The sequence below is a fragment of the Phoca vitulina genome, unplaced genomic scaffold (assembly GCF_004348235.1).
Source record: "Phoca vitulina isolate PV1807 unplaced genomic scaffold, GSC_HSeal_1.0 scaffold32, whole genome shotgun sequence".
Lineage (NCBI taxonomy): Eukaryota > Metazoa > Chordata > Mammalia > Carnivora > Phocidae > Phoca > Phoca vitulina.
In genome coordinates, this window is record NW_022589735.1 from 7,410,985 (window position 1) to 7,427,539 (window position 16,555).

At 44.3% G+C, this 16,555-nt stretch overlaps 1 protein-coding gene across 1 annotated transcript; it reads right to left on the reverse strand.

Moving 5' to 3' along the window:
* Nucleotides 1-207: 207 nt before the first annotated feature.
* On the reverse strand, nucleotides 208-7,085 carry IL13 (interleukin 13). The gene is made up of 5 exons (XM_032425078.1): nucleotides 7,001-7,085; nucleotides 2,107-2,324; nucleotides 1,021-1,080; nucleotides 658-762; nucleotides 208-312 (listed from the first exon to the last, which is right to left on the reverse strand). Exons 1-5 carry the CDS (start codon nucleotides 7,083-7,085, stop codon nucleotides 208-210), a joined length of 573 nt encoding a protein of 190 aa, XP_032280969.1.
* Nucleotides 7,086-16,555: the final 9,470 nt, after the last annotated feature.

Consider the following 16,555-nt stretch of genomic DNA (forward strand, 5'->3'; position numbering starts at 1 on the left):
GCACAGAGCCCGGGAGAGGAGGGCAGGCTGGATTCGGCTGGGCGGAGGCAGGCGGCACAGGCTGAGGTCCAAGCTAAGGAAATCGTGTCTCCCTCCCTCCCCGCCCCCCTCTCCCCCAAGAAATTTGTGACATCTGAAAGAAAAATGAATCTGTAACTTAAATGGTCAGGTCTGCCTCTGCAAATAAGGATGCTAGGTTTTCATGCTTCATGTGAACTTCCCGTGGCGAAAATGTCGCCGGGCAGATGTGAGCAGGTTTTTCATCAACTGGATCACTTCAATTTTGGTGTCTCGGCTGCGCTCCCTAGAGATCTGCAGGACAGAGAGACCGGCGTGTTAGTGGGACGCCAGAGCAAAGGTGACCAGCATCCGCCAGGGGCTTTCCAGGAACCAGCTTATTTAATGCCCACAAAGTGCGTGTGGGGGGGGTACTGTTGTTACCCCCATTTCACTGATGCGGAAACCGAAGCTCAGGTAGGAGTCAGGAGCCCACAAGCCCAGATCCTGGAAATGCCAAAGGCCGTGTTCCTGCTGCCACAGTGGACCCAGCCCCAGAGTGGACACTTGCTTTCCAGACGCTCAGCCGGGTTCCCCTGGAGCTCCCAGGGCTGGCAGGAGTGGATGCAGGGTTGGGGGGTACAGGGCAGAGGGCCTTACCCCTGCCAACGTATCCTGAAGGCACAGTGCTTTCAGCATCCTCTGTGTCCTTTGGATGGTGCTGCAGTCGGAGACATTGATCAGAGATTCTAGAGCTGCACAGTACTGCAGGGAGAAGAACACAGGGGTGTCAGGCCCTGCTGGGTACCCCCACCCCCCCCACTGGCACCTTCACTGACTCTCCGGGAAGAGGGGGCGGAGAGCCCTGAGAGAGGTGGCTTCAGGTGGTGGGAGGACTCCAAATTGTGAGTAGCTCTTGAAGCTTGCTTGGAACCCCTGAGCTGTGTGAGGGAGGCTCAGAGAAGATGAGCACAAGACCTATAGCCTCAGCTCCATCCCTCCCAGCATCCAGGGGGTCCTTACCATGCTGCCGCTCCAGGTCCAGTTGACGCTCCACACCATGCTGCCATTGCAGAGGGATGCCTGAGGGAGCAGAAAGACAGTAAGCCCAGGCCACGTCTCCACAGGGATCCAGCCCCACGGGCATCCCCGCTGCAGCACGGAGCTAGGCCTGGGACCCCCCCAGTGTTCCTGAGCTTCACTTCCTGCTCTGCATAGTGGGGGAGACCCATTGTCCAGGGTCTTGGGGCTGAGAGAGAAAAATCTGAGCGCCACAACCAGTAAGGGACAAGCCTTGTGTGAAGCCTTCCGCAGCCAGGGCCGCGGCACAGAAAACACCTGGCCAGTCAGTAGGACATCTCCAGGGAGGAGTCAGGTCAGCGTTGGGTGAGGGAGGAGGGGGTGGCCAGGCCAGTCAGATCGGTGGCGGTGCGGGCTAGTGTATAAAACCCCATCTTCTGAACTGGGGGACACTGCAGTTTGGAGCATGGATGCTGGATGTCAGCCAGGCCTGGTTTGAATCTGGCTTTTGTCAACCTTAATGAGGCTTAGTCAGTCAAATAGGGTCATCATACCTGCCTTTTGAGGTGGTTGGCAGTGATGGAATGAGATGAAAAGCACCCAGCACTAGGCTTGGCACACAGTCATTGCCCAGAAAGTGTGAGCCATCACCACTGGGGACAGGAGCTGACTACCAATGAATCCTTCTATAATAATGGGCTTAACCAAAATGCTGTGAATAATGGCACCATGATTCCATTCAAACCAGATGGCAAAAGCTAAGGAGTCCTAGGAGAGTGCTGGCCCCTCTCTGCTTTCCTCTTCTTGAATGGCTGAGTAGGAGCTGGCCCCTCCTCTGCTTCCATGGCAGGCAGGGCCAGGCCAGAGGAACAGGTGGTCCCTGGGGGCTCCACCAAACCCCTCTATGGGTCCATCCATACTGGTGCCCCCCAACCTGGCTCTTCTTCCTCATGGCTGGGCCCATCCCGGTCCATGGGGCTTCTTAGGATGGGGCCCAGCCTTCATGGCCTGAGCCATGACCAGTACCTTGCGTGAGAGTCCCCCACTCCAGCACCCTCAGACCTAGGACCCTGGCCAGAGGGTACTCACCTGATTCTGGGTGATGTTATCCAGTTCCTCAATGAGCTCCCTGAGGGCTATGCTGTTAGGCCCAGGGACCGGGGAGGCAAGGCCACCAAGGCAGGTGAGAGCAATGACCATAGTCAACCAGAGCGCCATGGAGCCTAGAGCCAACACAGGAGGAGCGAGGAGCAGACCCGTAGGCTGGCCTAAGCTGAGTGGCTTGTGGCCTTGGCCTCTTGCAGCAGCTTTTATAGGCCAAAATGATGACGCCTCCAACCCGGGTCTCCGCTTTGTCGAGTACTATCTAGAAACCACATCTTTACTTATCTCGATTTTACTTTGTGGAAAATCCAGTGTCGCATAAAGGAAAGAGTTTGATTTCTTGTGGACTTATCATTGAGAGGGGTCTGGAGCCCTTCCCAAGATGTGGATGCGCTCCCTGCAGGGGTAGGTGAGAGGGCCCTGAGGGCAGCCTGGTGTCAGGCATGCAGGCTCCAACTGCAGCAGTTTTGTCTGGTAACCACCCTGAGTGTCTGCCCAGCTCCTGTCCTCAGACCCTTGTGGGTCACCAGAAGCGCTCGGCCGACAGGGCTATGACTACAGTCCACCAGATGTGCGAGTTTGGGGGTTTTGTTTTTTCAATGAACTGGTCTCTAATGCTTGATTTGGATATAAAACTCAAACAGGATAAAAAGAAAAGAGTGAAGTTCATTCTTTTTCCTCCACCCAATTCCCTGTTGGCCCCACTGTGGGAAGGATTATAAAAAGTTCAGATTCCCAGGTCTCCACCGAAAGATCCGGTTGGATTCAGGGATCCTTCTGGGACCTCTTCTTCTTCTTCTTTTTTAAGATTTTGTTTATTTCAGAGAGAGAGAGAGAGCACATGAGCCAGCGCAGAGGGAGAAGCAGACTCCCCGCTAAGCAGGGAGCCTGATATGGGGCTCGATCCCAGGACCCTGGGATCATGACCTGAGCCGAAGGCAGATGCTTAACGGACTGAGCCACCCAGGTGCCCCTGGGACCTTTTCTTTTTTTAAAGTTGCTTTGATGGTAATTTTGAGCATGGGCAGCCTAAACACAGAGTGCCCAACTCAGGCCTTCAGCGTGAGCCCATCCTGTTGGGAAACCCTTAGCCGCCAGGCTGGCAGGAGGCAGGACCTAGCCTTAGCCCAGGTCGGAAAGTGTAACTGTTCCCGGTGCCACTGAGACCTGGGGAAACCACTCTGCTCACCAGTATCTGTGGGACAAAGCCTTTCTCCCTGGGGGACCCAGGTTTGTGCAGACCGAAGGCTGTGGAGGGCAGCCTGCCCCCACTCCAGGGTCCCCCTGAACAGCCCACCTCTGCAGGGATACTGCATATAGCCATTTTCCTGCTTCTCCCTCCTTTCTCTAGAAGTCCTCCAGAAACCCCTGCCACAACTGCACCATTTGCCTGTTGAGTACTGATGTCAGGCTGTCTCCGTCACCCACTTCCTCCCCTAAACCAGTGCCTCCCCCTCCAGGCCCCTTCTCTGCCCTCTCAGGCTCGCTTTGTCCTACTCCCAGTGAGGCTCGACCTCCTCCCAAGGCTCTCCCAAGTGCTTCTGCCGCTCCTGCCCCGAGCTTCCCTGCCTTGCCCACTCTTCCCTCCCACCCTCTCTGTTGGCCAGATCCCAAGCTTCCCAGCCCCCCTGTAGGCCCTACGCCCAGAAGCCAGCCCCTGCCCCTCGCCGGCTGCCCAGTGCCTGGAGTGCTGTCACTTGGCTGTAGGACACCTCCGTGGGCCCCAGTTTCCTCATCTGTAGAATGGGGTCTCTGTGTTGAGGGAAGGAGCAGGGTACCGCCGTGGGATGCAGAAGTCCCAAAGCTCTGCGCCAAGATGAGTCAAGGCCCCTCACCCCCCAGGACCAGGCAAACCGATGCGGGGAGCCGTGGGCAGGCGCGCCCCCGCGCGTAGGAGAAGGCACGCCGGCCGGGCGGTCTCAGCGATGCCCCGCGGAGATAGGGGCCCGGCCTTATGTAATGGGAGATGGGGCTGATAAACGCGATCCGCCCCGCTCGGCACTCCCCCGCGGCCTCGGGCGGTGGCGTTGCCCCAGGGAGGGGTGAGAGCGCACAGCCGACTCCACGGAGCTGCGAAGCGCCCGCCCCCGCCGCTGGTGCGCTCAGGTCCCAGGCCGGGCGAGGGAGCGGCCAAGGTGGGACTGATGGGACCCAGCGCCAGGCGGGACTGCAGCGCCCCAAGCGCCGGCGCGCACCGGCGAGGGGGGCGCGCGGCCGGCCCCGTGCACCTGGCGGGGGATCTGCTGGCGCGGAGGATGCGGCCCACCTTTTCTCCCAACCTGCCACCAAAGGCATCGGGGCCGCGCCATCCGACCGGGGCTCGGGTGACCGGTCCTGGCCTTCAGCCCCGAGACGAGCCCCCACTGGCTACGTCCTCCGTCTCTGTTGGTATTTCTTGACTTCCAAGGGGGCTCCATTCACACCCCGGATAACTTGTGAGCAACACAAACTATGAACGGGCTGCTCCACGCCCTCAACACACATGGATGGCTTGCAACTGTCCTACAGCCCGAGGCGTGGGCGCCCGATCCCGGCCTCGCAGGTGCAGGATGCGCCCTCGTGAACACGGGGGAACCCGCCCGGGAGGCGCGGCCGGGACCAGGCGCGGCGGCCTCAGGGCCTTGCTCTCCGCCCGGGTCTGATCGCAGGGGTTGAGACCGCCCTGCCTCGGGAAGAGCCCGCTCTGCGCGAAGTTCCGCAAAACATCCTTTCCCAATTTTCGCCCACGTTGTTTCTCCTTTGGAAAGAAAAGATCCCCAGTCAGTGGCGAGTTGTTTCAATAATTTAAAATATCTAACTTAATAGGTTTTTATTTTTATGAAGGTTATACGTGTGTGCAATTTAAAAAAAGAAAAATCATTCAGGGTGGTTGATTGTAAAAAAAACCGGCAGTTTTGAGTATGAGTTCCCCGTGGGTCTGTTGCATTTCTGTATGACTTGTGAGCGACGCATTAAGTGCCCCTTTTCGTTCCTCAGTATCTTTTTAAGGATGTTTGTATAACATACAGCCTTGGACACAGCAGCAGCATCTTCACCAACAAAAGGCAGGCCGACTTACTGTCCATTGTTAAAACTTCATTTTCCCTGAGCTCAGTCTTCTTTTCCTGCAGTGCAACCCACTGGGTGCCCAGGTGCTGGCTGGCTTCCTTGGTACCATGCTGTGAGAATTGGGGTTCAGAGGACAAAATAAAACAATAATACCGTCGTTGTACATAATAACTTCTGTCTCTGTTCTCCAGGTGTTGTGTCTTCTGCCAGCATCCATGAACTTGTTAATTTGTTACCATGCAAGTTAGATAAAATCTCAGAGCCTTCAGTTGTTGACAAGCAGCCCACCCCCCGCCCCCCACCCTATTAGCTTCTCCAGAGGAACCATGATTTTAACTGTTTCTTTTGGTATTTACCTCCTCCCTGTTCTCTAAATTTCTTGGTTTTCAGGCGTAGGCATTTTCTGTGGCTTATGATGAATATTTAATTCTCTTTCCTCCTTGCTATCCTTCTTCCATTTGCATCCTTCCCTTTTTCTCATCCTCCTAGTATAGTAGATGAGAATTTGGGTCAATCAGAAGCCCTGTTCACCATTTGCATAATAATACCAATATATTCAAAGCCGGACATGTAGTTAACTACCATTGCTTTTATTTCCCCTCAAAGCTTTTTTCCTCTGGAGTCAATAATAGGTTTTTCCGTTTGCTTCATTTTTTTCTGTTTCTCTGTGATCTGACCCTCAATTCCTGGCCACTTTTATAAATCTCTTCTCAGCAGATTTGGGTAAATGAGTTATTCTCAGAATCTCATCTTCCCGGGGAAGTGTGCCCTGGAGCCTAATGCTGACCTTCTCTGGCTGCCGTGGACAGCGCCCTCTGACAGCCTGTGAAGGCTGTGGTCCTGAGGTCTCCTGTCGCCCCTGTCCTGGGACTTCCTTTCCCCTCTCCCCTGTGCGACCCTCCTGATCCTTGCATCCCAGGTCTTCCTTTTTCTTGGGGAAACCCATCCTAACAAACACAGAATTTCAGGCAGGAAATAATTTTCTTTCAGAATTTTTAATGCCTTTGCTTTTGCATCCTGTCTCCCAATATTGCCGTTCAGAAGTCCAAAAGCATTTGAATCCAGATCTTTTCTAACTGTCTCTCTGGAAATTTGTAGGAAATCTTCTGGGCTCCCATGCTCCAACTCTTACAGTGATGCACCTCAGGGTAGTTTTGTTTTCATCTATGATGCCACATGCACAGTGGGCCCTTTTAAACTGAAAACATGTCATTAAGTTTTGGGCAATTTTCTTTCTTGTGAAAAAATTAAAACTTCTATTATTTTATTTTATTTAAAAATGTTATATAAAGTCATTGTTTTAATTTTTTTTTTTTTTAGAGCAGCTTAAGATTCATAACAAAATTGAGCAGGAAGTCCAGAGTTACCACATACCCCTGGCTGCACACACACATGGCCTCCCCAGTTACCCACATTCCCTGCCAAAGTGGTACATAAATCTACAGTGACACATCATTATCACCCAGAATCCATAGTTCACTTCAGGGTTCAATCTTGGTGTACATTCTGAGTTGTAACAAATGTGTAATGGCAAGTATCCACTGTTACAATATCATACGGAATAGTTTAACTGCCTGCAAAATCCTCTGTGCTCCACCTGTTCGTCCTTCCTTACCTCCTAACCCCTGGCACCACTGATCCTTTTACTGTCCCCATAGTCTTGCATTTTCCAGAATGTAGAATGTCATATAGTTGGAATCATACAATGTTTAGCCTTTTCAGATTGGCTTCTTACATTTAGTAATATGTATTTAAGTTCCTTCATGTCTTCTCATGGCTTGATGACTCACTTCTTTTTAGTGCTGAATAATATTCTGTTATCTGGATGTACCAAGTTCATTGACGCATTCACCTACTGAAGGGTATCTTCGTTGCTTCCAAGTTTTGGCAATTATGAATAAGGCTACTGTAAACATCGTGTGCAGGTTTTTGTGTGGGCATAAGGTTTCGATTCATTTGCATAAATACCAAGGAATGTGATTACTAGATCATATGGTAAGAGTATGTTTAGTTTTGTAACTGTCAAGTGTCTTCCAAAGTGGCTGTACCATTTTGCGTTCTCACCAGCAACAAATAAGAGTTCCTGTCACTCGACGAGGGGCTTGATCTCACGACCCTGAGATCACGACCTGAGTCGAAATCAAGAGGCTTAAACCGACTGAGCCACCCAGGTTCCCCAGCTTGTCATTTCTTTCTTTTGTGGATCGTGCCTCTGTGTTGCACAGAGAAAGTCATCACTACCAAAACCGAAGTCATGTAGATTTTCTCCTATATTATCTTCTAGAAGTTTGATAGTTTGTGTTTTATATTTAGGTCTGTGATCCATTTTGAGTTAATTTTTGTGAGAATGTGTAAGGTCTGTTTCTATTTTTTTTTTTTTTTTTTGCGTGTGATTATCGGGTTCTAGTACCATTCATTGAAGATTATGTTTTCTTCAGTGAATTACCTCTGCTCCTTTGTCAAAGATCAGGTGACTCTATTTACAGGGGTCTATTTCTGGGCTCTTTATTCTGTTCCTTTGACGTATTTGTCTAGTCTTTTCCCAGTGCCACACTGTCCTGATTACCATAGCTTTACAGTAAGTTTTGACATTGGGCAGTATCAGTTCTCCAGCTTTGTTCTTTTCCTTCAGTATTGTGTTGTCCATTCTAGGTCTTTTGCCTCTCCATCTAAACTGCAGAATCACTTTCTTGATATCTACAAAATAACTTGTTGGGATTTTGATTGGGATTGTATTGAATCTATAAATTAAGTTGGGAAGAACTGACATCCTGACAACATTGAGTTTTTCCTGTCCATAAACTTGGACTGTCTCTCCATTTATTTAGTTCTTTGATTTCTTTCATCAGGATTTTGTAGTTTTCGGGTGCCTCGGTGGCTCAGTGGATTAAGCATCTGCCTTTGGCTCAGGTCATGATCCCAGGGTCCTGGAACCAAGCCCCACATCGAGCCTGCTTCTCCTTCTCCCTCTGCCTGCCACTCTCCCTGCTTGTGCTCTTTCCGTCAAGTAAATAAATAAAGTCTTTAAAAAAAAGGATTTTGTAGTTTTCCTTATATAGATCTTATACATATTTGTTAGATTACATATATAAATATTTCATTTGGGGGTTGCTAATGTAAATAGTATTGTGGTTTTAATGTCATATTCCACTTGTTTATTGCTAGTACATAGGAAAGTGATCAGCTTTTGTGTATTAACCTTGTATCCTGCAACACTACTATAGTTGCTTTTTAGTTCTAGGTTTTTAAATTTGACTCTTTTGGATTTTGTACTTAGATAATCATGTCATCTTTGAACAAAGACAGTTTTACTTCTTCCTTCCTAATCTGTATACCTTTTATTTATTTATTTTTTGGTCTTATTTCATTAGCTAAGAATTCCAGTACAATGTTGAAAGCAGTGGTAAGAGGGGATATCCTTGCCTTGTTCCTGATCTTTGTAGAAGATCTTCTTCCCATGAAATATGATGCAAGCTGCAGGCTTTTGTAGCCTTTTTTTTTTTTTTTTTTTTTTTTAATCAAGTGAGGAAGCTCTCCTCTATTCTTAGTTTATTGAGGGTTTTTTTCTTGACTTGGTGATGGATTTTGTCAAATGCTTTTTCTGTGTCTATTAATACGATCGTGTGGTTTTTCTTCTTTAGCCTGTTGATGTGATAGATTATATTAATTTATTTTTGAATATTTAACCAGCCTTGCCTATCTGGCATAAATCCCACTTGGTTGTGGTGTACAATTCTTTTTTATACATTGTTGGATTTAATTTACTAATATTTTGTTGAGGATTTTTACAAAGATCTTCATAAGAGATATTGGTGTATAGTTTTCTTGTAATGTTTTTGTCCATTTTGGTATTAGGTAATACTGGCTTCATAGAGTGAATCAGGAAGTATTCACTCTACTTCCATCTTCTGAAAGAGATTGTAGAGAATTGATATAAGTTTTCCTTAAATGTTTGGAGAATTTACCAGTGAACCCCTCTGGGCCTGCTGCTTTCTGTTTTGGAAGGTTATTAATTATTATTAAATTTCTTTAATAGGTATAAGCCTATTCAGATTGCCTCTTTCTTCTTGTGTGAGTTTTGGCAGATTGTATCTTTGAAGGAATTGGTCTATTTCATCTAGGTTATTGAATTTGTGGGTAGAGAATTGTTCATTGTATTGCTTTATTATCCTTTTAATGTTCATGAGGTCTGTAGTGATATCCCTCTTTCACTTATTGGTAATTAATGTCCTCTCTTTTTTCTCTTAGCCTGGCTAGACAATTATTGACTTTATTGATCTTTTCACAAAACCAGGCTTTGGTTTTAGTGATTTTCTCTATTGGTTTCCCATCTTTAGTTTCATTGATTTCTACTCTAATTCTCATTATTTTGGAATGCCTGGGTGGCTCAGTCAGTTAGGCATTTGCCTTCAGCTTTGGTCATGATCCTGGGGTCCTGGGATCGAGTCCTGCATTAGGCTCCTTGCTCAGCAGGGAGCCTGCTTCTCCCTCTGCCTGCCATTCCCCCTGCTTATGCTCTCTCTCTCTCTGAAAAATAAATAAAATCTTTAATTCTCATTATTTCTTTTATTCCGCTTACTTTGGATTTAATTTGCTCTTCTTTTTTTCTAGTTTCCTGAGGTAGAAGCTTGGATTTTTTTTTTTTTTTTTTTAAGATTTTATTTATTTGTCAGAGAGAGAGAGTGAGAGAGCACAAGCACGGGGAGCGGCAGGCAGAGGGAGAAGCAGGCTCCTCGCTGAGCAAGGAGCCCGATGAGGGACTTGATCCTAGGACCCTGGGATCATGACCTGAGCCGAAGGCAGACGCTTAACCGACTGAGCCACCCAGGCGTCCCTTAGATGTTTGATTTTTTCTCTCTCTTCTTTTCTGATATATGCTTTTAATGCTGTAAATTTCCCTCTATGCACTACTTTCACCACATCCTACAAATTTTGATAAGTTGCATTTTCATTTTCCTTTAGTTCCATTTAATTTCCCTTGAGATTACTTTTTTGGCCCATTGTCATTTAGAAATGTTTTGTTTAATCTCCACATATCTTGGGATTTTTCGACTATCTTTCTGTTACTTTCTAATTTAATCCCACGAGGTAGGCATTGTATGATTTCAACAGATGATGTCCAACTTACAGTGGTTTGACTTACGATTTTTTGACTTTATGATGGTGTGAAAATGATATGCATTCAGTAGAAACCGCACGTCAAATTTTCAATTTTGACCTTTTCCCAGCCTATCAATATGTGGTGTGATGCCGTCTTGTGATGCTGAGCAGTGACAGTTGTATCTCCCAGTCAACCACACAATCACAAGGGTAATCGACAGATACACTTCAAACCATTCTGCACTCAGACGCCATACTGGTTTTTATTTTCAGGATAGTATGCAATAAATTACATGATATGTTTAACAGTTTATTATAAAATAGGCTTTGTGTTAGATGATTTTGCCCAAATGTAGGCTAATGTGTTTTGAGCACATTTAAGGTAGGCGAGGCTAAGCTATGATGTTCAGTAAGTTAGGTGTATTAAATGCATTTTTGACTTACAATGTTTTCAACGTACAATGGGTTTATCAGGACATAACCCCATTGTAAGTTGAGGAAGATCTTTATTCTTGTAAATTTGTTAAGGTGTGTTTCATGGCTCAAAATGGTGCTCTATCTTAGTGAACTTTTTGTGTGAGCTTGAGAAGAATGTGTATCCTGTTGCTAGATGACATAGTCTATGGATGTCCATTAGGTGCAGTTGATTGATGGTGCTCTTGAATTCACTATATCCTTACTCTCTTCTCTGGGATATTTCTGTAAGATTATCTCCCATCCCAAGGGTATTATACTCTTCTCTGAATATGTCTGTGTGTCTAATAGCACCATATTCTTGTTTCACTGATGGGATATCTTAGTAATCTGAGGATTTTACTGACAGTTTTTTGTTTTTTGTTTTTGTTTTTTTTTTTAAGTGTCTCTCTTGCTAGGAAGTCTTTATTTCCTTCACATTTTTTCTTTTTAATTTAATTTGATCTTTTTCTTTCATGTTACAGGTTTTCCCTGGATCAGGTGATCTCAGTGCTCATATTTAAGAGTGGGGGACTAATAGCAGATTGGAAGCTAGAGAGAGAGAGAATGTGTGTGTAGGGGTGAGGGAGTTCACTGCAGGGCCACTGGCTTGGGTTTCACTGGGGGACCTCCCATGCCAGATTCTTTGGGTCATTTTTTAGCAGGCTGAGCAGATTCCTAGAGAAGAATCTCCCTGTCTCCAGCCTGGCTAACAGCATTTTGGCAGCCAGGGGCAGGTAGAAGGCTGGGCGTGGGGGATCTTAGCATCTGTTAATTGTTCACTTAGTGCCCTGATTTCAGCATAAGTAGGCCACCTTCGACTGTGCCTAGTGCTTCTTGCTCCAGGTACCCTCTTCAGAGAAAAAATACTTCTGTCTTTTGTTGGAGAGGAGGCCTTCACCTTTGAGGAATGGAAATGGGGATCAAACTGCTTTTTTTTTTTTTATAAAGATTTTATTTATTTGACAGAGAGAGACAGCGAGAGAGGGAACACAAGCAGGGGGAGTGGGAGAGGGAGAAGCAGGCTTCCCGTGGAGCAGGGAGCCCGACGTGGGGCTCGATCCCAGGACCCTGGGATCATGACCTGAGCTGAAGGCAGATGCTTAACGACTGAGCCACCCAGGCGCCCCTCGAACTGCTTTTTAAACCATGTTTCAACCTATTTTCACCACTCCTCATCCAGAGGTGCTTGGTCTTCTGCCAGCTCCCGAGCATGTGGGGGCATCTGTCTCCATCAGTGTAAGCCTCAGCTCTCTGCAGCTTTAGGAATCCCTTTTCTTAGGTCAGCCAGATTGTCTGCCTGTGTCAGTCTGCTTTCCACCTTTCAAAATGCTGTTGCTCTTGCCTTTTTCTCCCATTTTCGTGGAGTTAAACCTTTTAAAAATTCGGTTCCTGTCATTTTACCAGATCATCAGGCGGGAAATTACATGTCCATTCACTGACGTGACTTAGAATATATGTTTTCAACATAGAGAATTTGTTGAAGGGACAAGCACTGAGAAGCAAACACTAATCTTTGCACCCCTGGCACTGATGACCCCTTAGGATGTAGTCACAGTCCTTTTTTAATGCACATTCATATTTTGTGACAAACATGGGATAATACATGATATAATTTTCACCGTCTTTTTTCACTTAAAATATATGAAGAATATTTTCCCATGTCAGTGTTCTGCCCTTTAAAAAATTACACAAAAATGTTTTGTGTGAAGTGCAGATATGCAAAGAAAGAAAAATACCCCATAATGTCAGCACCCAGAGACAGTCATCACTGTAATGATAAGTACTTTCTCCCTGAGCTAAAAGTGAAATCTTGGGGTGCCTGGGTGACTCAGCCCGTTAAGCATCTGCCTTCAGCTCAGGTCATGATCCCAGGGGCCTGGGATTTAGCACTGCGTTGGGCTCTCTGCTCGGTGGGGAGTCTGTTTCTCCCTCTCCCTCTGGCCCTCAACCCCCCCCCCCACTTACGCTCTCTCTCGCTCACTGTGTCCCTCTTTCAAATAAATAAATAAAATCTTACAAAAATAAAGGGATTGCAAAATAAAAAGGCATATGTATATGTTGTTTTTTATACATAAAACATGAAGAGGGAGTTAAAATGAAGTTCTTTCAGAATGTGTTTGAAATTAAGTGACCCTCAACTTAAAATGGATGGCTGTATACTTAGGATATTATATATGAACCTCATGGTAACCACAACCAAACCTATAATAAATACACAAAAAATAGAGAGAAGGAAAACTAAGCCTAAAGAAATTGATCAATCACAACAGAAGAGAGCAAGAGAAGAAGAAAGGAACAGAGAAGAACTACAAAAAACAACCAGAAAATAATTAACAAAATGACAGTAAGTACATACCTATTAACAATTACTTTAAATGTAAATGGTCTAAATGCTCCAATCGAAAGACAAAGGATGACAGAATGGATTGAAAAAAAAAAAAAAAGATGCCTCTACGTACTGCCTACAAGAGAGTCACTTCAGACCTAAAGACACATACAGACTGAAAGTGAAGGGATGGAAAAAAATATTACATGCAAATGGAAGAAAGAAAGAAAAAAAAAGCTAAGGTATCAAGACTTACATCAGACAATATAGACTTTAAAACAAAGACTGGGGGCACCTGGATGGTCATTGGTTAAGAGTCTGCCTTTGGCTTAGGTCATGATCTCAGGGTCCCAGGATCGAGCTCCATGTCAGGCTCCCTGCTCAGCAGAGAGTCTGCTTCTCCGTCTCTCTCTGCCCCTCCCCACCCTGCTTGTGTGCTCTCTCTCTCTCAAATAAATAAATGAATAAATTCCTTTAAAAATAAATAAAACAAAGACTGTAACAAGAGATAAGAAGGGATGATAAAGGGATCAATCCAACAAAAGGATATAACAAGTGTAAATATCTTTGTCTTCAACACTGAAGCACCTAATACATAAATCAAATATTAATAGACATAAAGAGAGAAATGAGGGCACCGGGGTGGCTCAGTCATTTAAGTGTCTGACTCTTGATTTCAGCTCAGGTCATGATCTCAGGGTTGTGAGATCGAGCCCTGCATTGGGCTCTGTGCTGGGTGCTTAAGATTCTCTCCCCTCCCTCTGCCCCTCAATAAAAGGGAGTGAGAGAGAGAGAAATGGAGAGTAATATAATATTATTAAGGGACTTTAAAACCCCACTTACATTAATGGATTGATCATCCAGGCATAAAATCAACAAGGAAACATGTCTTTGAACAACAGATTAGACCAAATGGACTATATATATGCACACACAGAACATTCCATCCAAAAACAACAGAATACACATTCTTTCCAAGTGTACATGGAATATTCTCAGGATAGATCACATATGAGGCCACAAGACAAATCTCAATAAATTTAAGAAGACTGAAGTCATATCATGTATCTTTTCCAACCATAACAGTATAAAACTAGAAATCAATTATAAGAAAAAAAACTGGAAAAGACACAAACATGTGGAGGCTAAACAACATGCTACTAAACAACCAATGAATCAGTAAAGAAATCAAAGAGGAAATAAATACCTGGAGACAAATGCGAATGAAAACACAATGGTCCAAATTTTTGGAACAAAGTAAAAGCATCTGTAAAAGGGAAATTTATAGTGACTCAGGCCTACCTCAAAAACAAGAAAAATCTCAAGTCAATAATCTAACCTTACACATCAAGGAACTAGAAAAAGAAGATCAAACAAAGCCCAAAGTTAGTAGAAGGAAGGAAGTAATCTAGATCAGAGCAAAAATTAAGGACATAGAGATGATACATAAATAGATAGATAGATAGATAGATAGATAGATATAGGCAGATAGACAGACAGACAAATGTAAAAGCTCAATGAAACCAAGAGCTGTTTCTTTGAAAAAATAAGAAAAGTTGATAAATCTTTACCCAGACTTATCAAGAAAAAAAGAGATAGGAACCAAACAAATAAAATAAAAACCAAATCAGTCCAGGAAAGTCACTAAGCAAACAGCAGCAAAATCAAACATCAGCAATTACAAATGCTCTTATTTTCAGACTTGACAGATTATATTATTTAAAACGTCCAATTTCCGGGGCACCTGGATGGCTCAGTCGGTTCAACATCTGACTCTTGATTTTGGCTGAGGTCATGATCTCAGGGTCATGAGATTAAGCCCCATGTCAGGTTCTGTGCCAGGCATGGAGCCTGCTTAGGATCCTCTCTCTCCCTCTCCCTCTACCCCCACTCCCTCCCTCTAAAACAAACAAATAAACAAATAAAAAATCCAATTTCCAACAAAGGATTATACAAAGAAACAGGAATATAGGGCCTATGCATAGCAAAGGGAAGAGAAGCAATCAATAAAAACTGTTCCTGAAGACTCCCAGGTAAAGACTTTAAATCAGCTATTATAAATTATGTTCAAGAAACTAAAGGAAACCATGTCTAAAGAACTAAAGTATGAGAATGATGTCTCACCAAATAAAGGATATCATTAAGAAGATAGAAATTATTTTTAAAAACTCCAAATAGAAATTATGGAGTTCAAAAAATAATAACTGAAATAAAAATACACTAGAAGAGCTCAACAACAGATCTGAAATGAGATAAGAAAGAATCAGTGAACCTGAAAACAGCTCAATTGAGAATACATCAGTCTGAGAATCAGAAAAAAAGAATGAAGAAAAATGAACAGAGACTCAGACCTGTGACACATTGTCAAGTATACCAACATACCCAGTTTACCAAGCATAATGGGAATCCCAGAAGGAGCAAGGAGAAAGGAGCAGAAAGAACATGAAGAAGTAGTGGCCAAAAACCTCCCAAATTTTATGGAAAACATTAATCTTCCTATTCAGGAAATGGAACAAATTTCAAGTAGAATAAACTCAAGACCCATAACTTACATCATACTCAACAGTGAAAAGTTGAAAGCCTTTCCCCTAAAATAAGGAGCAAGACAAGGATGCTCATTCTTGCCACTTCTTTCAGCACAGTATTGGAAGTCCTAGCCAGAGAAATTAGACAAGAAAAAGAAATAAAAGGAACCCAAATCAGATGGTAAGAAATTTGCAGATGATGTGATATCACATATAGAATACCCTAAAGACTCCACCAAGAACTACTGGAACTAATAAACAAATTCAGTAAAGTTGCAGGGTACAAAATCAACATATACAAATCAATTGCATTTGTATGCACTAATAACAAACTCTAAGAATGTGAAATTAAGAAAACAATCCCATGTACAATTGCACCAAAAAGAAGAAAATACCTAGAAGTAAATGTAGCCAAGACCGAGGTGAAAGACCTGTACACTGAAAACTCTAATACACTAATGCAAGAAAATCAAAGAGGACATTAAATCAAAAGTTATTCTGTGCTCATGGACTGGAACAATTAATACTGTTAAAATGTCCCTATTATCCAAAGAAATCTACACATTCAATGCAATCTCTAACAAAATTGCAATGCCATTTTTCACAGAAATAAAACAAACAGTCCTAAAATTTGTAGGGAACCACAAAAGACCCTGAATACCCAAAGTAATCTTGAAGATCAAAGGTGAAGGCATCACACACCTTGATCCCAAATGATAGTACAAATCTATAGTAATCAAAACAGTGTGGTGTTGGCATAGAAACAGACACACAGATCAAGGGAACAGAATAGAGAAGCCAGAAATAAACCCACGCATCTATGTCAATTAACATATGACAAGGGAGCCAAGAATATACAATGGGGAAAGAGCAGTCTCTTAAATAAATGATACTGGGAAAACTGGACAACCACATGCAAAAGAATGAAACTGGATCACTATCTCACATCACACACAAAAATTAACTCAAAATGGATTGA